The sequence below is a fragment of the Strongylocentrotus purpuratus genome, unplaced genomic scaffold (assembly GCF_000002235.5).
Source record: "Strongylocentrotus purpuratus isolate Spur 01 unplaced genomic scaffold, Spur_5.0 spur5_scaffold_12, whole genome shotgun sequence".
NCBI classification, from domain to species: domain Eukaryota; kingdom Metazoa; phylum Echinodermata; class Echinoidea; order Camarodonta; family Strongylocentrotidae; genus Strongylocentrotus; species Strongylocentrotus purpuratus.
In genome coordinates this window covers 14,045,512-14,072,438 of record NW_022145597.1, presented here as the reverse complement: position 1 = coordinate 14,072,438, position 26,927 = coordinate 14,045,512, and the positions used below count along the sequence as shown (strand labels likewise).

At 37.6% G+C, this 26,927-nt stretch overlaps 1 protein-coding gene across 2 annotated transcripts in view; it reads right to left on the bottom strand.

Annotated features, from left to right (window-relative positions):
• The window catches only part of LOC582903 (fibronectin type-III domain-containing protein 3A), a 99,621-nt gene extending 73,302 nt beyond the window's left edge, over positions 1–26,319 (bottom strand). The window contains exons 1-3 of one of the 2 annotated variants that reach the window (XM_030981866.1): positions 26,056–26,319; positions 11,306–11,997; positions 5,361–5,858 (exon numbers count right to left, since the gene is read on the bottom strand). In XM_030981866.1, the coding sequence (XP_030837726.1) occupies positions 5,361–5,858; positions 11,306–11,906 (1,099 nt within the window). In that variant the 5' untranslated portion in view covers positions 11,907–11,997; positions 26,056–26,319. Of the gene's footprint in view, positions 1–5,360; positions 5,859–11,305; positions 11,998–15,375; positions 15,715–26,055 lie in introns of those variants that run through there. The other variant, XM_030981865.1, reaches the window with a different exon arrangement.
• Positions 26,320–26,927: the final 608 nt, after the last annotated feature.

Genomic DNA, 26,927 nt, shown 5'->3' with positions numbered 1-26,927 from the left:
ATGGTGCACATTACGAAATGGAGATGGTGCACATTATGAAATGGAGATGGTGCACAATATGTGCATGAATAAAGAAAGACTTAGTTTTAAGTGTATCTAGATTACATTCTAAATGTTAACCCGCTGACTAATGAGTACTTCGCACGGTCTTATGTTGGTCTTGTCGGGGTGACTAGATTATTAGCTGAAGCAACTAAATCACTTTGACATCGCCTTACCAAGACTGTCTGTACGTTAAAGATTGCTTCATATGCTTTGAGTAAGTGACCATTGGAGACAGGTCTAGGCACAGTCAAGGGACTATCTATTCATAGCTCTAACGGATGGGTGAAGGCAAGTTCATTGCCACGATTTGACTTGGTGATATTCTAAATACATTTCCCCCGAGTACCATCATGGAAAAGACCGCTACAAAAGTGATTATGTTAATGGGTACAATCACCTTTGAAGAACAAAATAAGTATACAGCAAGAATGTATCAAATCAACCTCAAAAAACTTCACCCCACATTCTATGGGCTAATTAATGGATAAAGAAAATAAAGAACCCATGACTCAGGTCATATTTTATGTGATCGCCTACAGTTGCATCGAGAAGTCTACTAAAAAGTCACTTTTAAGTGCACAAATTTAATTGTGCATTGAGAGCGTATCTAAACTTGCAAAATCTTTTTTTCAGGAGTAATATTTGAGGCTCATATATTGAATAGAGTATTACCATATGGCCCATACAGAAAAAAATACTCAAATATCAGCTTTTCACTTCCATTTCATATTTAAAGGTCAACTAGAGTCAAATTTTTGTTTTCGTCGATTACTTGAATCATTTAAATCAATATGATTTTCTTTCTTTTTTCTATTAATTTGAATCAAATCATTTGAATCAATTATAATTTCAAAAGGTCGTAAGAGCTATGTATTGCCTATGACAGTAATGGCCATCTTCCGGGCTGCAGAGGATTTGTAAAAATATACGCAAAATAAGACAAAACCTCCCAAAACAATCTATAAAATATGTAACAAATATTTGTGATATATAACAATTTGTAATTACGTCATATGCTGTGTACTAAATGTGAAAGGCACAACTGTATCCATATTAAACAGATTTGGGGGAGATTTATGTTTAAAGGTCATGTATAATAATAGCAAGCAAGAGTCACAATTGAAAGTTTGGGTTTTAAAGGGCAAATCCTTCCAAAATCAATCCCACCCTTTTTCTTATAATCTTAGCGGCTTGCTCAGGGGTCAGAGAGGAGATAAGAGAGAGGAGAGAGAGGAGAGAGAAGAGATGAGAGAGGAGAAGAGAGAGAAGAGAGTGAAGAGAGAGAAGAGAGAGGAGAGAAGAGAGGAGAGGAGAGAAGAGAAAGAGAAAGAGAGAGAGAGAGAGAGAAGAGAGGGGAGAGAGGAAAGAAGAGAGAGAAGAGAGTAGAGAGAAGAGAGAAGAGAGAGAAGAGAGAAGAGAGAAGGGAAAAGAGAGAGAAGAGAGAAGAGAGAGGAGAGAGGAGAGAGGAGAGAGAGAGAGAGAGAGAGAGAGGAGAGAAGAGAGGAGGGAAGAGGGAAGGGGGAGAAAATGAGGGTGAAGGGGTAGAGAAAGTGCAGATGAGAAATGGGAAATCGAGAGGTCCGGCAGAAAAAGGGAAGGGGAGAAAATTGACAAGGGGAGTGAAATAAGGACAATTAAGGACAAGAAAGGAAGAAGGAGAAAACAGGGTAAAAGGAGAAAAGGAAAAAAATAAGAACAAGGAAAAAAATCCAAGAAAACAAGGATAAGAGAAGGAAATGAAAAAGATAGAAAGAGAAAAAGGGGGGGGAGATTTTTTTTAAATAGGAAAGAAAAGAAAAGAGAGAGAAAGAGAGAGAGAGAGCGTGCAAAAGGAAGAAGAAAAAGAAGGGCGAAAGTAGAAGGAGAAAAAGCAAAAGAGAACTGGAGAAATTGTTGATAATCAACAGATAGGGAGAAAGAATGAGAGAGCATTGGCACGTAAAGCACTCACAGTTGTCTTTATAACTGAGAATAAAGAAAACAAACGATAGACCATGACATTAAAACGACTTCAGAAAAGAAATTGATTTCATTGACTTATGATTCAATCACCATGGCTCTCAATGTGGAAATGACAGAGCCGCAAGAGCGCAAATGAATTTCTCCTGCCCACCCCGGCCCGGTAAGTCATATTGCATGCTAAACCTGCCAGTTATAGGGTGTGAAAATGTCATCGACCCTATTTGTGGGCGCAAAGAGAATGAAGGAGAGTGAGCAAGAGAAAGAGAGAGAGAGAGAGAATGAAGGAGAGTGAGAGAAAGAGAGAGAGAGAATGAAGGAGAGTGAGAGGAAGAGAGAGAATGAAGGAGAGTGAGCAAGAGAAAGAGAGAGAGAATGAAGGAGAGTGAGGGGAAGAGAGAGAGAATAAGTAGGACAAGCTGAAATGTCATGTCTATTCACTGGAAAGCTGACTTCCACCATAGAGGTACCTTTACACAGACATTTCTACGGCTACTTTCAGTCTATAATTGGCAGGGAGCTTTGAATGCCACACAAAGCCAGTTACAGGTCCCATACATGTACATTTGTGTTTTGTTTGCTTTTCTCAACTTTTAATATATATTTCCTTGAATAAAAAAAATGATTAGGGCCTACTGATTTTAAAAGTTCAATATGGACATGATGACAATTTGAATCTAGAAGTAGTCTCTGCTATTACCTTCTTTCAATTAAACCACATTTGTTTTAGAGGTGTACATAATCTCCATTTGTCACTAGTGTTCTTGTAGCACCTGACCAGATGGCTCAATAAACGGTACAATTTTGAAAATTACACAATTCATGGGATAATCTCAACTGTTTTATCTGCATTTTTATTAAAAAACTGGCATCACAAAATCCTAGTTTATCGGGTTGGGTGAATAGGTTGTGATCTTACGAGGGTAATTATCCTCTATACAATGTACATGTAGTCATTTTAATTGACAATAATGCCTTTGGCACTACCTTTGGTGGCAAAAGCTATCAATCTTCTGTTTGGAGCCAGAAGGGCATTAACTCTGTGTTATTATATGATTTAACGTCCTTCTGACAAATATCAGTAATGTAACCAAATCTAATGCATACGTCTTTGTGTGAAGTACCTCAATAAACATTATTTACTTCACCTGTTAAGAATAATTGTATGTCAATAGTCAGAAACTGAGAATGCAAGCTGCATATAGCATGTTTTGTTTGGTGGGCAAACCATAATGTTTGTCCTACCTAGCAACAAATACTGTATGCAATTCACATTCTGAATAATGAGATACAATTACTTATAACAGGTAAATGAAATAATTTGTTTCAAGGTGCGTCACAAAGCTGAACACATTAAATTTGGTTACATACGAAAGTGGCCCATTGCTTGATGACAACTTTGAGGCTGTTCACACCGCAATGAGATAGCGCGGTCTATCGTAGCACCCCCTTTTTTCTAGCGCGCGCTAGACCGCGCTCTCTCTCTCGTGGACCGCCCCCAAGAGGTGCTCCAGTGGCACGCCGTTTGGGCTCGCCGTGGCTCGCTGTTGGGCGGACCGAAACGACGTTGAACCTTCCACACCGCAGAGATAGCGCGGTCTAGCGCGCGCTATCTCTGCCGGTGTGAACAGCCTCAAAGAGTTCCTGCGTAGCATTCAGGAGATGAACAACATGAAACATGATGCAGACAGGATATACATATAAGAACCAGAGAGGGACATGAGAGAAAGAAAGACAAGGTATGGAGGATATGACTGGAAAGTTCTTTTACCCCCTAATGCCGAGGTCACACACCAATGTGTCGAGCCCATACGTTTCCATTTCGACGTGAAAACCAAAGAAATGACCTGACACTGATCTGGGCATGCACAATTTGAATTAGATTCTAAGGGGCATCGATATAGCTACGCTTCCCATGCATTTTAAGGAAAATGGATCAAAAAAGCAAAGGCCCCAAGAAAATTTTGGATATGTTTGAAATTTCAAATTTCCCGCGTCGAAACGGCATCGAGACGATAATTTAAGTGACTTTGAAATTTATTAAAGCGCATACTAAATCAAAATGCAAACAAATAAATTGGAATAAACATGAATGAATGATAGCATGCAAAATATGAATAAGAGCAATGTTTCATAGCTGGTGAGTTTTTTCCTCTTATTAAGTTTGAAGTTAGCAATGAATAAAGAATACCGGTACTTAAAAACTGCTTCCATGAAATTAACATACTTCCCTCCCAATAAATACAAAAATGAACTTTTGCTAAATATAGCTTCTTAATAATCAATGTTTGTCAAATTGTTTCAGGAATCAAAACTCTTTCGCTATAACCAAAAAAAAGTATGAAAATGAAGTATCGAGACAATGAAAGTGTCTGCTCAAATATTTTTGAAGGAAGTCTAACTTCAAAAAGATGTATCTCGTGACAATATCGTCATTCGAATTAGAACCTTGGAAATATACATTTCCTTCCTTAAATAAAACCCGCGGTGAATCATCGCCCGGGGGCTGACTCATAATTAGTTAAGAATTGAGATCAGTTTTACAAATGAGCTTCTTTCAGTTCCCATAAATTTCTTTCTTTTTTTACAAAAACTATTTGTCACTGATTTTTACATTGTTTCATGGTGTTTTGTTATTTTTATTACATTGTTTCAGGACAAAATACAGCTTCCTTCATAACAAATATTTCCTTTGCTCTAAGTCGACTTTGTACCTATTTTTTAAGGGATCCATATCTGCATTTTTGTTCCACACCTATTGTTGGGCTTTCAAGAGAAATATTACTCTTTGAATCAATACTTTCTTGGTTCTTTGAGAAAGAAAGTGAATGACATAAAGTAGAATGAATTCTGTTCATGTGTTACATTGCAAAAGAAACTGAATGAATGCAACAGGAAAAGGTTGATTGTGTTAGCACATACAATGTATGCAAAAATTGTTCAACACCGATGTTTTGGAAGATATTGGCCCAGTCTTGTTGCAAGTAACATGCAATAGAAATATGTATATGGGACTACACAGACATCTGGCATAGAAGTTTGTTCCAAACATTCCAGATATTCTGTTCATATTTTGAACCTAGGGGCATTTGGAGAGCAATCCTTTTGAGGGAACACAAACAAATTCTTATAATTTTCCATACCAATATGAAATAAATAAAAAGCAGACTAAATATTGGTCACTTTTACCAGAACTCAAACCTTCTCTTATTTAACCCTTTCATTCCTGAACCCTCTCATTTCCATAGGCTTAATACATAGGCCAACCGGTTCCGCTGGGTATGGGTTAAAGGAGGGGAGGCAAAATTTCACCAGCTATGAAACAATGGTAGAAGAGCAAAGTTCATTGAACCCACCTTGGCGAGGTGAAAGATCCCCATTCGAACCTTGATGCTGAGGATGAGGATGGTTTGAGGTACATGGAGCGGGAGGAAACCTCTGAATATGCATTGGGGTGGGGTGGACACCGGTACCCATGAACACCGTTGGTACATGGGTGTGCATTTGTGGCGGGATACCCGCCGTATTAGGGTAACCCCCCAGCATATGAGGGGGGTACACCTGCTGGTTACCGGGAGGGGGCTGCTGGAACATCGGTGGCTGCTGCTGGTACATTTGCTGCTGTACCGGCGCCGCGGCCGGTGCCTGGTTGTGATTGGGGTAGACGGGTGCCTGGTTGATGGCGTCGCGGCCGTCCTGCGGTACGGGTAGCTGCATGGGCATGGACTGCATTGGCGCCGGAGGCTGGAGGGGTAGGTTGTTGGCCATGGTTTGGACGCATCCGTGCCCGGTTTTCACCATGTGAATTTGCGGAGGGGTGGGGGAATTGGAAAGGAGTTGAACTAGCGTTGGACCTGAAGAAAAGACAACAGCATTCATCATTAACAAAGTTAAATACAAACAATTTCTATTGACAAAATACTGAAAGAGAAAAAACACATAAAATGGATCATGTCTATCTATTTATATAAAATCTGCTCAGCCAGCCAGCAGAGCATTATACTTTTATACATTGTGATTCTCAACATATAAAATTGTTGTAAGTGCACTTAAAATTATCAGTTTTTATATTGCATAAAACATTAAAAATTAGATACATTCCAAATAGTTATATTAAAGCAAAAAGAATAAGCAGATTTTTTATCAATTGAATAGGTGGCAGGCATATATAGCACAGTGTACATTATGTATACAGGTACAACACAAATCATGTAACATACTGTACATGTACATATATACATGTACTTGGCCTAACATTCACATTCACATTCGCCATCTTCCAATATGGACGAGTACACCATTATAATTACATGAAAAGCATTTAACAATAACATTACATCTACATTCAATACTGCATGTTCATTTGTCTTGTTTAAAAATACACACCTGGTCTTTGTATCCACAATTAACATCAAAACAAAGGTGGGGCTTGATATTACAAATACGTGAAGAGGTAATCATCTGTACACAACTTGCATTGAAGTATACGTAAACAGTATGGCGTTTCACACATGTGACACGTAGCCAGATATTATTGTCTAGTAATACATGTACTGGTACTAATATACACCAATGCCTCGATCTATAAATGGACCTTGTTCTATTCATTGCGTGTGTATATTGTTGACATAGTATTATGCACTGATACACAGAAAACTTCCCCACTGTTGGATAACAGAACTTTGATCTGTACACAGTATACAGGTGAATTGCGCAATGTACATATCATAGTACATTTCACAAGATTTTCTGGATTTCAGAGCACAACACAAATGTCTTTACAGAATTTGTAAAGCTTTCAGGTATTTATCAAATGATACCATAGACCTGTTTAATTATATATATTCAAGTTTATGGATGTTTCTTTTCTGGGGCCTACATGTACGTAGTTTTATTTGATTTTGATTTTATTTTATTTCTGCATTTTTCCAATTATAACAACAAAAAAACAAAGAACATATAAACATATATATATATATGTACATATAATAACAACACTTAATATTTCTATAACATATTATGGAATTTAAAGTATTATCCAAACTATCAGTTGAAAAAGTGCACGAGACCGCAATCATAAGTGAAGCTTTCAGATTGCGGCCTTAAAAAGAAAAAATAATAATCTTAAGGTAAAACTTAAAATGAAAAAGTGTTTAAACGTTCAAGTACATGTACAGTACATGTACAGTAGTTGCAAGTACATGTAGTTGCAAGTTATTCCATACACCTGGTATTGATGAATGAACAACAATATTTGGAATCCAGTCTGCATACTGTATTTGTTGCTTTGTTGGACAAGCCTCAGGCAAGCTTTCAGTTTTTCAAGATCAACCTTTATTTAAAATTATGCATAAAATTTGAATATTTCAGTATGCTGTACCATCTACATTCATACACACTGATCAACATGTACACTACAATGTACATACAGGGTGTACATTGTACATTGTAATACACTGTACCCATTATACCCTTTTCAAAAAATTCTGTCTTCACAAAAAGGTTTTATACCCTATAATTAGCACAGTTTGGGAGACACAAAGGAAGGAATAACCAAAGCCCTTCACACAATAGGGCTAGCCTGGAAGGTATTCCATAGTCTTGGTCTAGTCTCAGTGCATGAACCCTTGTCAGTCATTATTGCATATTACACTTTGTCTCAATGGTGAGACTACACATACTGCATGGTCTACTACATACACCACAGGCTTTGTATTTTTATCTGCTTAGAGAGTGACAGAGCTAGGCTAGGCTAGACAGAGCTAGGCTAGGCTCACCTCAAGACTTTCAGATTACAGTCTGTGTATTAAGACTAGATATCCCAGGGTATTAACTGTACCCACTTGCTTCACATACTGCACTCAAAAGGGGGGATTACCCTGAAGATTTACCATTGTGTTGTGATTTACCATTGTGTTGTGATTTACCATTGTGTTGTGATTTACAATGTGTGTTACCCAAGAATGGAATGTCACTATAAAACATACTAATGTCAGTTTACATTGTACATGTATATATCACAGAGCTCAACATTGTGGTTATATCATTGTGTCGATAGATGGATGATCGGTTGATTTTAAATAAATATGCAAGTGTAAATTATAGGCTAACCATGAACAAACATATGTAATAAGGTCTATAAAGTCATACTGGTACAGGTTCAATATGAGGTTACAAATATATCAGAGAGCTCCATCATCAATACTTGACTATTTTAGTATTTTTGTAATGTAACAGAATTTAATGCATACAGCCTTTGTGAAGTGCCTGAATACTAATTACTTCATTCAACCGTTAAGAAAAATTGTATTTCAATATTTAGATTGCAAACTGCATATGTTATGTGTTGCTGGGTATAGCAAGCCATAATGTTTGTCCTACCTAGCAACAACTAATGTATGCATTTCACACTATTGAGAATTTTTTAGATACATATTTTAAACAGGTGAATGAAATTTGTACTGCGGTGCTTCAAAAAGGCATTAAATGCATAAATTTGGTTACTTTACGAAAATGGCATAATGTAGACCAACCATGGACAAACGTGTACAGTACATGTACACTGTATGTGCTACGTAATAAGGTCTATACCATCATACTGGTACAGATAAAATAATGCTGGAATAAAAAAGTTTGAACTGCTCTTGGAATTCAGCCAACACTGTCCACACGAACCATTACAGCCCATACATCATACTCAGCTGTGTTTCCCATTACTGGACTACGCTTGACCTTGCTAAAGGACAGTTCCCCTGACCTTCCATGACCTAACCTGTATCAACCCAAGGTGTGTGTTTACACTAATGCATTGAAAGTGTGTTCTCTAAGGAGTTTTTTCATCTGATTTTTTTTAAACGACACTCGTGACCAACTTTGCTAAAGGACAATTCCCCTGACCTTCCATAACCTTAAACCTGTATCAACCTCAGGTGCATTTACAGTACATTCATGCACTGAAACAGTGTTCTCACTACTTGAGTCTCTCTATTCATCTTTTCTTGTTTCAATCGGCACTCACAACAAACCTTGCGAAAAAACAAGGTCATAATTCATCACTAGGGTATTTTCTTCAGATGATTCTAGAGAATACTGTAGGCCTATTGAGAAAAGAAAAGGTTTCACTTTTGACAATTAAATCAAGGTAAGACTTTCTTCATGTCACAGTAATTCATGTAGATCACAATCGTGCCCCAGAACACCTTTCGCTTCATAGCCCTGCAGTTACTGCTTTCCTTGAAAAATGTAGGTGGTAGACCCCAACGCTACAACCTGGAAGTCTGTATCGTGTATCGTACAACCTGCAAGTTCGTACTGAGTAGCCCTATTGCAGTTGGCTGTACTACTGTACATGTAGTACCCCAGGATGTAATATAAATCAAAATTGTGTGCCCTCTTTTTACAAAGGCCATTTCCCAACTGACCAGGCAATCTGACATTTAAAGAACTCTTGACCTTACACAAACAAGTCTTGAGGGCAAACTTGAGAGTAAGGAATGAAGAGGAAAACAGTTTGTCAAACTCCTAAGGCTACATGTTCAAATAGCCTAATCTCTAGTTCAGGTTATGACATTCATGTACCTGTAGGTCAAGTCTGGAGGCCTTCCCCCCCCCCTTTTTTTTCCTTTTCAATAAAAAAAAATTGTACCATGAGTGAATCTACCATTAAAAATGGAGAATCAAAATTTCTTTCTTTAATGACATTTTGTGTGAACTAATCCAGGTTATACACAAAGTAGCCTACACTGTACACACATTTCTCAACCTTTCCATACAAGAATCTGTACTTAAAATCTACAGAAATTAACTATACATATGCCGGTAGTTAGCTAAATTATTCATATAATTCCATACCCTCACCAAGTTTTGTAATTTTCAGAGAAAAGTAAAGTATGTGAAAACATTGATTTGTCCCCATTTATGTTTCTTGAGAATGTGACATATTAAAGCATACATCTAAAAACTATTCAACAAAGGCCCTATTTCGACAGTTCCACCTTTCATTCTCGAGTTAAGAAAAACACAATAAACATTAAAATTTACAAGGGGTACATGTATGAACAATTCAGTTGTTAAATGTAAGATATTTCTTCATGCATTCAAACTCACTCTATGAACAGAAAGCTTCAACGACACTGCTTTGCAAGTTTGCATGTTACAACACTTCTTAACCTTTTTCGAAAAATCAAACAGCAAACACCGTAAAATCAATATCAAAGTGAAACGACGTCTTCGATAACAAGTAAAAAAAAAAAAATGACAAGCCTGATTTCCAGCAAAGATCCTTTGCTACACATGTTTTAGTTTTGATCCTTTTTCCGCCCCACCACAGAGACATAAAAGGGGCTTTGTACATGGAGCAATGTTACTCATAATGTCTCTCTCTCAAGGCCAACCGAGGACGTTGCACTTGTGGAACAGACGCAACCTCCTTTTCAATCTTTGCTCTATCTCGGCATCATCTCGGAGGCACGTTTCAGTGTTTCGACACTGAACTGTGCACAAAGATTTACTACATGTACAGATTGACTCGTTTCCTTCATGTAGTCCTGTAATAATGGAAGTGTTTAAGAATAGTGCTTTCTGCAATTCCCTTGTAGCTTTTGTTGCATTATCAACTGTTCTTAGACACCAAAAAGTAACTTTTTTTCTTGATAATGCAACAAAAGTCGCTACAAGGATGTGCAGAAAGCAATTTCTTCAACCCAGACATTAATCTTTATCTTTAGATGTACATGCAGATCTTTACAAAATAACAATACTTCAGCAGGGGACTTCTGAAAATACAGCACATACATTATTAGTACAAATATTCCATTCTGTGTTGACAAACATCACGTACGGCACCAGTTCTGCACTGTTCTGCGCTTCTGATCCAGCAGATATTCCCAATCGGATGCGGAGGGGTAATCTTCTGTCAAATTTCGGGTACTGCAGGACATCCCGATGATAACATTGAGGGAAACGTCTCTGGATGTTCCTTGAAGCTCTTGGTCCCATACACAATTCAGTACTATCAAAAAAATTGCAAAACTCAGGAACAGCTGAAGACTGGCAACTTCGCATACATGTAAGATGTGTTTTTTTAAAGTTTGGTAGTACATAAACATTGTTGTACAATTTAAATGTAGTTCCTGCCTCTTACAACAAAAACAACAAATTCCTTGTGATTGGTTGGTTATGAATAATATATGCTAGCATAAACATCATCTACAAGACTACAACAATGTACAATTTGTAAAGAACTGACCCGATTCCTCTTGGATAATATTGACACTGCCAACGCCAAACGCTTATTACTTACCGTGTATATATTGTACTTGATCCCCATTTTCCACCGGAAATGCTTCACCAGGTTTGATCTGCAGATAAAACACATATTTCTGCTTTTGTCCCTGGGTTTGTCCCTGTACCCCTTCCTCTTGCACCTGTCCCTGGGGCACACCCTCTTCCACCGGCATGGGCGTCGTCCCCTGCCCCTGGTTATAATCCACATATTCCGGGCTTTGACCCTGGTAGATTTCCTGGTTCACATACTCCTGGTTGGGCGAGGGATAATCCAAATGCCCGTCATATTCCTGGCCCGGGATGGGCACGTAGTTGGCGTTGGTCCCGTCCATGCTGCCGTCGTATTCCTGGATGTAGTTCGCTGGGCACGAGTTGGCGATGGGCCCGTTTACATATTGCTGCACCTGGCCCTGACTGTCGATGGAGCCGTCCGACGTGTACATGTCGGGGCCGTTGTCCATTGGGGAGAGCGAGCCGTTCTGGCCCTTAAGCTGGACGTCCGATTCGCTGCTGGTCGTCGAGCTGGTCTCGCCATTGGCCAGCGGTCCGTCGTGGTGCATCTGCGCATGGTGGTTCGTGGACGGGTATATGTTCAGCATTGGTTCAGTTACGGACATGATGTTCCCCGCTGAGAATGAAGCGTCTCGCAGATATTAAGAGTACAGCATCCACAGGGCTTTTTAGTGTAGCAGGCTTCAGTATCTTATTCTGCACATAAAAAAACAAGAGAGATATTAACAGTCAATCAAATCCATTCAGATTCAACACTTTCATATGGTCATAATATGGACTCCTTGTGACACCTTCTCATGTAGCTAATGCATTAAATCATTCTAGTTTTTAAACAAACACAACAATGAATGTACATGTACATTTACATTTCCATGTAGATGTCAAGGGGTATGCATATCAGCATGACAACATCTATCTCAAGGCCTATTTAGACGTACACAAAAAGCCTTGATATATATCCAGAAGGAGCTCATCAGAGTGAAAAAAGGACAATTAATCAAGTTCACAAAAAATTCATAATTAATTGCCGTCTTTCTTGCTTGGCTTCATGACTACTAAGGGATTTCATGGTGGACAGCTTGTTATAGATTTCAATGCATCTTGTATTTGCAAGGACATACAAAGATGGGCTATGCATGCTTTTTTTTTTTCTTTAGTTTCATTTTTTATTAACTGCACCCCAGTAACTGCAAACATTAAACTCTTCGTACATGCACATGTAATCGTCTGGCAAAACAGGATGGTTCCATAATTATTACAGGGAAATATAGAGTGCTGGCAAAGGTTAAAAACTGTCTTCCGAAATAGAACGGCACATTCAAACTTTATGTAAACTTTTCTCGCAGCATGCACCCAAATACAGCAGATCGAGGCACATGCCAGACAACTCGATAGCAACAATGGGATCATTGTAAGAAAAGGTTCCATGTACCCCTAAGCAAAGCATATCCCTCAAGATAAATATTAAAGGCAACTATTGGTTCCAATAAGAGCCTAAAATCTTTATGTCTTAATTAATTATGTCTAAAGAAAAAGAAGTTATAGGTACTTTCTGTATCAAAAATTTTGAAAGGATATCCAGTATTTATTTACAGAAGCATTCAAATTCTCTTTTTCACAAGAAAGAGTATGAACTTCAGGAAGGCATGGTGAAATCAAAACTTGGTATATGATTGTAACTTTCATGAAACAAGAACCAATCTAGTTTTGTTTTTTTATCTACATGTATCTCACTTACCAAAGTACCGGTCCAAAATGCAACAAATCACGTTATCACAAGCAGTACATCATCATCACAAATTATATACAGGTACACACTCAAAATTAGGAATCTCCAAAGCCTTATAAAGGAATATCTAAATGTCTATTTTTCTTGAAGAAAATAAGAGGACTATGAGGTTCTTAACACCAGTTCAAGACAAAAAATAGAATTCAGTCCTTCTAAACGGGTATAGTTGGCAGCTGTGCATCAAAGCCTATTAAAGCAAGGAATATCTAGATGTCTATTTTTCTTGAGGAAAGTGAGAGGAATATAGGTTTCCTAACACCAGTTCAAGGCAGAAAACAGAAATCAGTCTTCCAAAGTATGAATAGTTGGCAGCTATGCATATAGACTAGTACAGTCAACCTGGCCGACTTCTCAGAAAGTCGAAGGCCTAACTCCATGTAATCATGTTTTCTCTTCCAACGCAAACCCATGTTAGAAATGTCAAAACACAGGAATCTCATGCATCCCTCAGGGATTTCTTCAGAACTCCTTCCTTCAAAGTTCAAACCCCCTATTATTTAATATCATTATTAGATTACGCTACTTTTTCATTACTTATTTCATTCTTAGATCCTGTTTTGATCTTGCGGTGGAATAGGTGAGGCCATCTTTAAGTAAATGTTGGGCCAAATATAAACTGATTAAACACATGGGGAATACCAGGAGGAAGAGAGTGATAAACGATTGGCAGACATTGCAAGCTCCATTTTACAGGACAGGATTTCTAAAGAGTTCTCTTGATCAACCTTTTTTCCCTACAAATTGGCAATAATAATCTTGAACTTGTGGTTAAACAACTTTGGGACAGAAAACTTTTTAAGGACTAAATTGATCACTTTTTTTCTTCAAATTGGCAATAATTATATTGTTCTTTTATTGCAACATTATTCAATTGAAATGTAATGTCTCTGGAAACAATATGCATGTTTAAAAGCTATTTTAAAGAGTTTAACAACTTTTTTAAAAGACAGTGATTTTTTACCTCTTCAATGTTTTGCCAATTTACAGATTTTAAATCTTACTTTCCTTTATAAAATTCCTGGCGTCAAGCACGATGTGGTCATGCAAAACCAACAGAAACAATGTTTGCAGAAATTTTTGCCTGATCTTTTCATGCACCTGGTATATTTGAAGGGCTTTCAATTAAAAGTTACAGAACAAAACCATGAAATGTGGAATGCTTGCAGCTTGACAGCCTAGTCTTTGATTAAACAAGAAGATCCGAGTCGTGCTGATCTTTGTAATACAGAAACAGGTACAATGTATGTAGACATCATCTAACGTTGTAAGAACTTCCAGGAACATCAAACTGTTTATATATAACCTCGACTCTCAACCACCACCTTTAGCTTTTGCTAGCTCGTGAACACACAGCATACAATTTTCCCTCAATCTTTTGTATTGTAACTCCCTCCTTTCATCATTTTCAAGCGATGAAGTATAAAAATGTCCATAATTCATTCAGTCCAGTTAGATGCACACATGTCAAGTCTACATGGATGTAGGTTGGTTCACGCGTTGTAGTCTGGTTTTTTAGGTTTTTTGAAATGTTATTAATGCACTAGAGACATAAATACAGTCTAACCTGCTTTAGTGACCACCTGTCTACACCGAGCACATTTTTAGTTTCCCGTGAAAATGTTTTCTCATTGAAACGTGTACTAAAGGAACCTGTCTACAAAGACCGCTATTTGTGTTTCCCTTGGGCGGTCGCTGTAGACAGGTTTGACTGTACTGATAACATTTTGACAATTCTGAACCAATAATTTTACAATCCATTCTCGCCCAATTATAGCCCACTTTTTGAAGCTGTGAAGACACAGTAATTCCCTTTCTCTCCACAGTACATAGAAATGGGGGCGCTCATGGCAATGCTGCTCCATCCATAAGTTAACCCACTGACCATCAAAATTTCTGATTCCCTACGCTAGACACAGGAACCATTCGGTTCCGGTAGGCAAAGGTTTAACTGGAAAATCCCTGTAAGCTTTCCTGTAGCTCCAGAGTTTTATTTCTTTACGATTATCAGGTTGGTCGCAAGTTTTAAAAAGAGTACCCTGAGAGAAAAAAAAAGAAAGGACCACAAGTGTTGCACTCCATGAACACTCACAAAATTCCTTTAGGGCTTTTTGTCTGCAAGGTGTGAAGATGCACCAAATTTCATCAATTGATCCGATTCTATTCTTTATCTCTCTCCCTCTCTCTCTCCCTCTCTCTCTCTCTCTCTCTCTCTCTCTCTCTCTTTTCATCTCTCACAAGTTATGTTCACATGGAACAGTCGTAGTTTTAAATTATAATCCACTCACAATGATCAGGGTTCAAGCGGGACCGATACATCCAGTATTCCAAGTTAAAAACTACAAGCCAGGCAACTAACTACATGTAGCTGGCATGACCCCAAAGTAAATTGCGTCCAGACTGCACACAACTTCGCGTGAACACCCCTCTCTCCAACAACTTGTAACAGTGGTCTCCCACCGTGTGAGAGTAAACAATGACTTTTGTTCCCATTGAGTCACCGTACTGAGGAGTACCAGGTAAAATCAGGTCAATGATTCTCTCCTCGCCACACTTCGCTTCACCTGGATTGCCTCACCAATTATCTGCTATGTAAACACAGGTGAACAAATCTAGGACTCGGCTGGGCACACACCCATCTCATCACACGGTTAAAAGGGTCATTTGGTTGCAATGCTTTTTCACAATAAGGACATTTTTTAATGGAAAATACAAATTTAAAAAAAAAAAAAATTTAAAGCCTGATTTTCGTATACTACTGAAACTACGTACATTTATTCAAAATTCTAAGTCAATGATGATGAATAAAAAAGAAATTAATTACAAAGACGCTTTGGGGAGGGGGGGGGGTTGGGGGGGTTGGGGGGGGGGGGGTCTGGGGTGGAAATATGGGGGTCAGTAGGCGCGTCTTCATCATCTCGAGATTGCCAAATAGCCCACTATTTCTGATTTAGGAAATAATCCAAAGTTACAAATCGCGTATTCATAAGATTTGACCTTGAGAAATTAGCTCGAAATATTTTGCACCGGACAAATAGCTGGATATTTTGCCAAATAGTGGGATATTTTGCAAACTATCCCAAGATATCTTGGGATGATTATCTCGACCAAATATCCTGCTAATTGCGACTGCGGGCTGATGAAGACACAAATTAGCTGGATATTTGCAACCGGGAAAGTCAAAATAGCGGGATATTTTGCAATTACCAGCTGATGAAGACAATCCTCAAGAAATGAAATGACAGAGCAGCAGCAGCCATTTTGAGCAAGGGGTTACAAGGTTTCCCAACAGTCCTGCAGAAAATGTGTCCCTGAACCCAATGGCCTTCCCACATACTGCACATTCTGCAGATTCTTGTCTTGCAGAAATAGAAACGGAACTGTATCAATCGCTTCTACTTCATTCACATGAATTTGCAGTGCATGCAACTCTTCGCTGCATGAGCACTTTTTTTTTTTTAGTATTGATGATACATGTAGCCATCCCAGGGCTCTGTTTTAAAAAACCTTGTTAAAAATCATTTTTATCAACACACATGCCACAATCATATTCAATGATTTCATTAGCTTATATCATACTCATTGTAACATGTACTTCTTTGCTTTTAAGTGGATTTTCTAATTTGTATGACTTTTTCTTGTAATTTTTTCCTTTCTATTTGAAGCGCATAGGGACATGCTATCCTGTAATGTGTTATGCGCTATATAAAAGAACTGAGTATTATTATTATCATTATTATTATCGTACGGTTTCGTGAAACAGGGACCGGGCTTGTTTCATAAAACTTGTTATCAATAACAAGTTTTAATAACTATTATAAGCTACTGAAATCATTGCATCTGACTGGCTGAAAGTAAATTCATCATAGAATTTTAGCACTTGTAATTGATGAGAAGTTTAAAGAGTCGGTTGCCAATGAGACATTGATCATCAAAATCCTGTTAGACAACCTAAAACGCCTGCCAGTGTGGTCATATGGACACTGTGGCAAGTTTGCAAAATACAAATTATCAAATCATTGAATTATTGTTTGTTTTTGCTGCAATCCAAGTGACCACTCGCAGTTGAATTTGGTAACTTTTAAAAGCAGTTATAATTGAACCCAAATAAAAAAAGTCACACAACATACAGAGTAACAGGAAGTATAACAAAATGGTAATTCCCCTCAAAATCACAAAAAGGCAGAATCAATTATCACAGGAACTGAACCAAATGGTAAAGTGCACGAAAAGTATTTACAAGTAGCGGTACTTACAAGTCTACAAGTACAGTACCAAACGGTTCAATTCATGACGTGGCAGTACATGAGTGAACATCCACCGCCCAGGAAAGAAAAAAACAAAAACAACATCCCATAAAACGGAGCTCAACACTAATAGGCGCCCAGGGCCCTGTATTATAAAGAGTTATGATTGATCTTAAGTTTGATCAATACACGATGAGTCATAGCCTCACGCTCAACATTAAACCTTACGATCAATCAGAACGCTTTATAATACATGGCCCAGGATATACATGTATGGGCACCCGAAATTTATGGGCACCCGAAATTTAAGTCCAGACCCCAACAAATTTAAACTTTTTAATTAGGACTCGTACATACATGTAAAAAGTTTAATCCGGAACCCCTTCCAATAGTGTAGAGCCCTGCATATAAATAAATTCTTGATTGGAATTTTAGTATTTTTTAGATCATACCCAGCATTATTATTGTTATGATTATTATTATATTATTTTTAAATTATCGTTCCTCATTATGTTTAACAGGGCCTCATGGAAGACCATCATTATTGGTGATAATGAGTCACCTTGTCTAAATATCAGAAAGAAAGAAAGAAATTAACAAAAATCCCTCTAAAACATTTGAATAATATGAGACTAGACATCCGTGAAACAGGACCTACTACATGTAGAAATAGCCCACAGAGAAAAAAATGTCTGACAAAACTGTCTGGCAATTTAGTTTGGAAACTTTCGATTCATGACGAGAAAGTCAACAAGACGTTCCATTCACAAAAGTGTCAGGTAATTACCCAGAGGAATATGATGAAACTTCAGAGATAAAGGACACTTAGACTTATATCCTGGGATATTATTTCCTTTAGATGTCTTAAAATTGTACATTTTGATACAAAATACTTCCGATCGATCGGTAAAGTACAAAGGGAAAGGATGACGTTCAGATACTATTAAAAGTACATGCATTTAAAATAAAATTCAATCATAATATTTCCCTAATAGATATCTTGAGGAGGACATTTTCAGCAAAGAAAGACGGAAGCTGTAACAATAATAAAAACACCTGTTTCGATGGGCAGAGCTATTTATAGCTTTGCTGACAATCTTTCTTCATTTTTCTGAAGGATTTCCGGGGTCAAAATCAGAATACCATAAGACAAAATAGCTTACTTAATAGTTCAGTTCACTTTCTGATACTTTCTCACCGAAAAAAATAGGCCTATGCGAAGTATATGCTTTTATGCTACTAATAAATGTGCCTCATAGCATGCTTATAGCACCCAAGATGAATTAAAATTGTATTCAGATACTCCCATTCCAGACAAGTGTTTTGATACAAAGTAATCTATCTGTTCAAGCTCATTTATTTTTCACTTTCTTCCCTTGCAAATTTTGCATTCTTCACCTTCTGAAAGGTTATGTCTCTTTCTTCCTTCATATGTGTATCTCCTATTCTCTTTGTCTCTCTCTCTCTCTCTCTCTCTTCTTGTTGTTGTCTAACTTTCTTCTTCTCTTTTCTTCTCTCAATCTCTCTTTCTGTATCTCTCTCTCTCTCTCTCTCTCCCTCTCTCTCTCTTTGTCTCTCTCCCTCTATCTTTACTTCACCATTTCCTTCTCCCCATCTGTGTATCCTGTTATTCATCTTTACCCTTCCCCCATTCAGAAAAGCAGAAATAGGACGTTTCCTATGGAAACTCTACAGTTTATCCCTAAACGTAAGTATATTTTTCTTGCATTAATATAGAATGTATCACAAAATGTCATTTAGCAAAACAGCAGTTTGGGCATCTCTTTGAATGAGAACTCTATAAAGAATCAAAGCGCACCTGTCAAGTGAATGACACATAGCGGTATCAAGAGGGATTGTACACAACTGCACACGTCTCACACAACAAGTATTTCTACAATGTCCGTCTATACGATGCTTTCTCTAGTCTAAAAGGGCTATAAGATACAGTCCCTTGACAGCTAGAACGCAGACAAACAGCAAGAAAAGCCAGCTCAGTCTATCCATCAGTCTTGATGGTCTATGGTGTAGGATTGCTAGAGAACGGCAAGTAAATTCTGCCAGACATGGACTGATTGACACATTCAAATTGCAATAACATTAGTCTGCCTCTTCAAACCTCCCTTCCGTTCCATTTTGAATGCATAACATTGATTAAGAGAAGGTTTGAGTTCTGGGAAGAGGTGAAAAATATAATTTGTGAGCATTATCATTGTATTATGCAAGTGTGGAAGATCATCAGATAAAAATGTTCCCTGAAAAGCATCAAATGCCTTAATATTCTAAATATGGCATGTAACATCATAAAAATCAGGACACATTTTTTATGCCACATGTTTGTGTAGTCCCATATACATCTTTCTGTGTACAGAGCTTGTAACTTTACCAAGACTAGGCCAAACTTCTTATCATTTTGATGATTCCAGAACCTTGCAGTAAACAGATGATCAACCTTTTCTGTTCGATTCCACAATGTTTCTTTCACATCGCAATCACATGACCAGAACTCAACTTTATCTTTAAGTCCAGAATCTGGTCAGTTATATTTAATTTTGAAACCTCTCCCCTACCTGCTGCAAGTCGAAGATGGCGTCGTCCACTAATTCATACGCCCATTATATTTCGGGATCACGCCATCTTTGGTTTGCCGCAAATACAGGGGGAAATTGCATTGGTTGAGATCGTTATAATCAAAATAAGCCAGTTTTCCGGACTACCCTAAATATGGCATGATTGACCTTTCTGAAGTATTGTAAAACCAGATACTTCTCGGCATAAATCTTTAGCATATCAAGAAATTTACACCAACAGCAAAAACTGAATGTCATGTCGATCATGATTTAATTCTTTCGCAGCATCACACTTTTGCAAATGTGAAACACTCACCAAATCTGCAAACATTCCATGGACGTGAAATGTTAAGTATGTGGAGCACATGTTTTAAAGATGGGATGATTAATGATTTCTGTCAAGTAATGGCATGATACAGGAAAAGGTTTCTCTGACAGACTATTTAAGCCATTGACAGCAAGACAACCAAGATATGAATTTCTTGATTGATAGATTCTTAAAAGCAATTTTGCAACACAAATCTGCAGACAAAATTGTATTTAGCCTTCAGCAGATAATTCATGCATGAATATGAATATTTCCTTTATTTTGGTCATGTATGTGTGAAGTCATTGCATGATTTCACACATACATGAACAAGCTTAACACATTTCTGAGAGCTGCAATCATAAATGAAGAAAATTACGAAGTATAGAGCCTACTTGTTGTTGTTTTAGTTTTATTGGGTGTATCATGCATTTATGAATGTCTTCTTTAAATGTATAGAATTCCTTCAAGACCAAAAAAACATTACTCTTGCATCTTTTGAGGCAAGGCAAGTGAAAAAACACTGTCAGGTTGTTTCCTAGTAGGAAACTTTAACAACTTTAAAGTTTATCACAATCCTGCTCTGACACAAGAAGAGAAGAACTCTATAGGGTTAAAAACAACTTTTGCTGGTCCAGGCTATACCTCAAGCAAGGACTACATTCTCAATGCCTTCGATAGACCTCTCAAGAGCATATTATCAGGGTCTGCGAGAGGGCAGACTAGGCAGGTCGAAACACTACCCAGTGATAAGGCCATTGGCGGGTCTCTAGGGAGATTGGGGGGAGGCACAAATGTAGCCCTACTTCCTGTCTGGGTCCAATGTCAAACTGGAATGTCTGACCCTCACAGCTGTCTGCTAGAAAACTCGGGGAGGAAGGCACAGAGATAGTCCTCGTCTTCTGGCCAGTTTAGACTGAGGAAATATACACATATAACTCATATTTACAAAAACATTGTTAAAGAACCACCATATTGATAGCTAAAGGGGCTGAAAGACTGGAACTGGTTTCTTTCTGTTTTAAATGATACTATACTGAAATTAGAAATAAAAACAAATTATTATGTATAATTTTGAAGAGGTCAGGTGACACGACAGCTGGCCAATTATCAGTGAGCACTCACGATAAGCCCCGCCCACATATGTTTCTTTTTTTCTTCATACATGTATATGATACGTTCAGACTAGAACCTGACCTTGGTTCTTTATCAATGTTTCATTTAAAGGTAAAGACCAGTTATGGTCATGCGATTGCATTGTGAAAGAAACGTTGTGGAATCGATCAGAAAAGGTTGATCATCTAGCATCTGCAAGGTTCTGGAATCATCAAAATGATAAGAAATTTGGCCCATTCTTCGTAAAGTTACAAGCACTCTACACAGAAAGATGTATATGGGACTACCCTATATCTCTCACAGACCATGAGAGAAACAAATTTACCAAATATATGAATTATTAGGCGGTTTCCCAGCAAATTTTTTATCATCATGTATTAGTCAAAACATATTCTTTCACATGATTGGTAATGAGAGCTTCCATTTCATTTTTTTAAATTAGGGCGTTTCCAATACTGGTCTTTACCTTTAAAACAATGCCTATTTCATTATGGGACGTTCCATTCAACGTTTCATTAAATGATGTTCAGTCGAGAAAAAAATGATAACATGTACTTGTCATATAGCTATACGACATCATATACAATGAAATTTGCTTGTCTGAACAGGAAAGTTTGTCAGCCTATCTTCGGAAGAGCTCTGGCAACGCCAGATGTTGGGAGGTGATCAGTCACGAACACAAGCTGCTGCTGCTGCATGTATGAGATGTGTACGACTATAAATATACATGTACATGTTTCAGTACAGAAAAGGAAACATCTTGATGAGACCTTGTACTGAACTATACACATAATATGATCTGCAATAGGACTTGTACACTGTAACTGTAAGCCTACATGCATGTAGCAGGCCTGCAGGATCTTTAGTCCTCGTCTATACAGCATTGCAGGTAGTTTGTGTAATGTGTGTTTAGTTGGTCTACCTGTTACAAGCGGAAATCAATAGTGCACCATATTTGAATATTACACCAATATGTCTTTATTTTTCTTCAAAATTCCAACCAATTTTTAGCTTTTCTTTTGCTCCTGTGGTCAATGTACAGTATATGTGTCACATACTGAACAATTTGAATAATTCCACAAGTGTACATGTATTATTAACAAAAACGAATCCATGTTCAAATACAACGTAGGTTTCCTTGTCTTTATTGTACAAAACATTTTGGTTTTATTTTTAATTTCAGTATGGTTTATTTTATTTTTGTAAAGAAATTGTTGTATGCAGGTTACAAATATTTTGCCAGTTTCAAAGTTTGGTCAAGCTTGCTGCCCCACACTTTCTTTTCTTTCTTTCTTTTTTTATTTTGTTTTTTGGGTTAGAAACAGACGGATATGATGCAATATAATATATTACTTTGTTTTTATTCACAAATAAATGAGATGAGCTTTGTTTTCACTCCGGAGAAAATAGGAATATCATTACACACCGCAGGTCCAGCTCTGAAAAAGACCTGTTGAATCTGCTTTTCTTAAAACAAACATAGACTTATTATGAAAGATCATATAATTATGGTCTGGGAAGCCTATTGTTAAACCAACTACCAAATAAACCACAAGTAAACCCCAGAATAGACCACAAAGTTCCCAAGGAGATACCACAAAAGAAACAATCCTCTATAAAAAAAAAATGGACAAAAATCATAATAATAGAAATTGTGAACCTTATTTGGCTTCTCTGTACCATGAGGTTTTTGTGAAATACAAGGCTTATGTCAACCTTACAGGAAAACCACAGGAATTTTGATCATGGCTTGTGTAAGTAAATACATACATGTACATCATCCTTTGCACTACCCATATTCGACCTTGAATGTAAGAGAGGATATTGGCTTGATAAAAACATGTCCCTTTGTTGCATATCATCCAGAGTCCTCAAATTGTTTACAGTCGTTTGAGCAGTGGAAAATGTGTCCTCTTCTTTAAAACAGAGACATAACAAACAGCACATGTACAACGTTTGTACAAAAACAAATTTAGCTGGTCATGTTTTTTCCATGTGGAAGTACAGTACATCAGCATGTGGCACATCAGTATGTGGCACAGAAGTATGTGTCGCATTAATGAGAGTAAACATTGGGGTGATCCATGAATAAAGAAAAGAAGTTTGAGGCCACACTGATTGCAATGGGGCACTTCAATAGATTATTTTCACTTATTCTCCAGAAATAATTCTTACATCATGTACTCAGTATAAATGAGTTCATGATCAACGGAAATACATGTAAAATTGAAAATCATGTAATTGGTAGTGACTATGGCTTTACACGAATTCAACAACTGGCGAGTTTGTCCTTCAACCGAAACATATCTCTACGGGTGAAAATATTTACTTAAAAGTAAATAAACTGTCTACTTCAACTTCTAGCATTTCCAAGCATCCTCTATCAAAATATACATGATACTTTTGACCTCAATAAATGTCCTTTATTTGTCTTTCTCAAGCAAGTGCGCTGTACAAACTACAAAGGAAATACGTCATTATGATCCATTCAAGATCATGTCTATATCAAATTCCTGGAATTCCCCCCACAGTGTACATGTACATCGATGGGAGATATCACTGCCAGCCAGTTTGACACTCCCAGCACTGACAGGCATTGTTTGTTTACAAAACACTGCCAGCTGTCATTTCAAAACAAAGGCTAGGTGACAATGGGAAATGTCAAACTTCGATCCCAGCATTTATTGGTGTTGAAGAGCAAGTACAATATGCACAAGTACATGTACACGTATGTGGCAATGTACACATCTACAAGTTGATGTGCATTCTACAGGTCGCTTGAGCCAATTTGTTTTGTGTATCTTTGTGATTTTGAATTCCATGCCAATGTTTTATATGAAATGTTGATGTGTATCATATTAGGACATTTACAATTAAAAAAAAAACATGTTTAGCATTTGAAAAATAGGAAGGGGGAGGGCTTTTTTTTTTCTTCTTCAAAATGGCTGCTCAGTACATTTTCCCTGACGTCCAGCCAGTCGTGCTATTTTTCACGATGCCCCCACACCCCCCCCCCCCCACCTCCAGCATTTGTTTTGTGCTGTTTATTAATCAGAACAAAATATTTTATCAGTTAAGTTTTTCCTTTAAAAAAAATAGGAAAACAAAAATATTGGGGAAAAAAGCAAACGGCCTCAAAAAAAGGAAGTGGGCGGGGATGTTAAACATTAATTTCATGTTTAAATGGCCTGAGGCATTTGTTAGTTCTGTGAACACAAACAAGAGTATCAGCCTTCGAGCTCCATGTCATGTTTTGTTTTTCGTCATAATCCATAACAATTCAATCAAATGTACACATTTGAAGCCAGTTTACATGATATCTTTAACTTTCTGTGGAGCATTGCCCAGAATACATTAGGCATGGTCCACACTAATGCACATGGGTAAATGAACTGTAAGAATGAAATATTTTAGGGTCTGTGTAAATGGTGGCCCCTGTATAGATTAGAGGGTACAAAGTTCAAAATAGTTCATTTCACAGTCTCAGAAATCTACAGAATACAATCTACTTTAAATCATGGATTTGCGCTAGTTTATATATCCATGATTCTTAAAAGTAAGACAATGACATTAGGGACTTTTAGATTTGCGTGGACCGATACGTGTGACGTCCATTCAAGGCAGTGCATTAAAAGGACGTCGATTGTAGCAATCCACATTGTCTTCGTGCAAATCTAAAAGTCCCTATTTAATACTGAGAATAGGACTGCACTGTGCTGCAGTACAGATTTACATGAAGGGCCTACATTACATCCCGACCTACGACCTGACGTGTGAGCCAACTGTGTGCATAAAGACAGCCCATCCTGATCAACAGGTCATGATTTGGCCACTTTTTCTCAATCTAGGGTGCTACACACATGTACTGTACAGTACATGTACCGGTAGTTAGACTTCAGTGTATTCAACCCCTCAGTACTATTGAGGCCTATATTGAATATCACCTTTTGGACTTTATAAATCTGATATGCACAGGTAAATGTTCCTCTACGGAAATGTACTGTTGGAGAACTTCCTTCCAGTACCAGGTTGGATAGCGCACACACCACCTGACTTCCTCATTTTGGAATTTCCTGTACAGTTTTCCTATATTTTTTCCTATTTCACCACAGGTTCCCAGTTCCAAAACCACTTTCACACTGAAGGAATATCCAACCTTAATAGATAACTACCTGTACTTTAAAAGAAAGACTGGTGAAAGTGTCTTTTCTGAATAGATCTGCTGATGGAAGAATGAGAAAGTTCAAGTAAATTCAGGAATAAATACAGGCATCCAATTCTCAGCACAATACCAGCCTACAACAATATGTATACAATATACATTGTACAAATGTACTTGTCAATAGAAGAATGAGAAATTTATACTAAATTCTGATCACCAAAACAAAAATATGTATCCTAAATCCAGATTGGTAAAATTCAGGAATCTCAACTTATACAGGCATCAAATTCTCCAAACACAATATCAGCTGACAATCAATGTAAATATCAGAAAATTTCTTTTCAAAACATAAATACTTTTTGACAATGCATTCCTTTCTCAGGGAAGCAGAAAATATTTGTGTGTAATCCACTTAAGCAGAGGCCAAGACATCTACAATGCCAACAATGAAATCCACAATGAGAACAATGCAATGCACATACCATCTCGTAGCTGAACATTCTAAAGTCTAAACCCCCAAGTTTTTTGCCATACATGTACAATGGTTATGAACTTCTATACTGTACCCATTGCATATTACATTCCTCCACAAAATTCCATGATAACCTCCCAGCTTCGTGGTAAAGTTCCAATAGATCCACTGTTCAGGAGGGAGACTGGGAGTGAAAACTTTTGACAACCTGTTCGGAGAAGTTTCTGTGAATTCTGTAAGCACTTTGATACTGTTACTGGACATAAACAGCACCCAGTCTTACTTCAAGTCTTCTATGACTTTTCTCAAATCAAATCCGAGTGAAAACGACCTCCAAGTAATACAGAAAGACTCTCATATTTTAAAACTATTCTTCCTCTATGATACATAGCAAGATCACTGTTTAAAACTGCAATTTCCTTTTAATTCCCCCTGAAACATGATTCACAATGAAGCGTTGCATGTTGATAAAATCGATGAGAACCGATAAAGGGTCTGCAGGTGACTAGACTATGAGGCAGCCTGGCATCCCTTAGCTGAGCGCAGCATGAAGTAGGTTTTCCCATGGCCTAAAACACTGCTGACCATGCCATTTGCAGGAGTGGGTCAGCATTTCCTAGCATCGTCAAAAAAAGTGTCCCACTACACAACGGTGTTACACTTGCATTGCCATTGGTGAAATACACCTACATGTGTATATGTACATGTAGGCCCTACTGCATGCAGGGAACAGCTACATAGACAATTTCTGATGTATGTCTACTTCAATAGGTATCTCTAAAAGTTCTACACAGTATACAGTACTACAACATTTATGTTCAAGTTAGCTTGTGCAGGCCTAATATTCTAAAATGCACCTTCTCTAAAACAAGGATATCCTGGCAAGGGCATTCATCTAGAAATAACTTCTAGCAGAGCCTGACATTAGAATGACTTTGAGCTTGCACACATGATGCACAACTATCT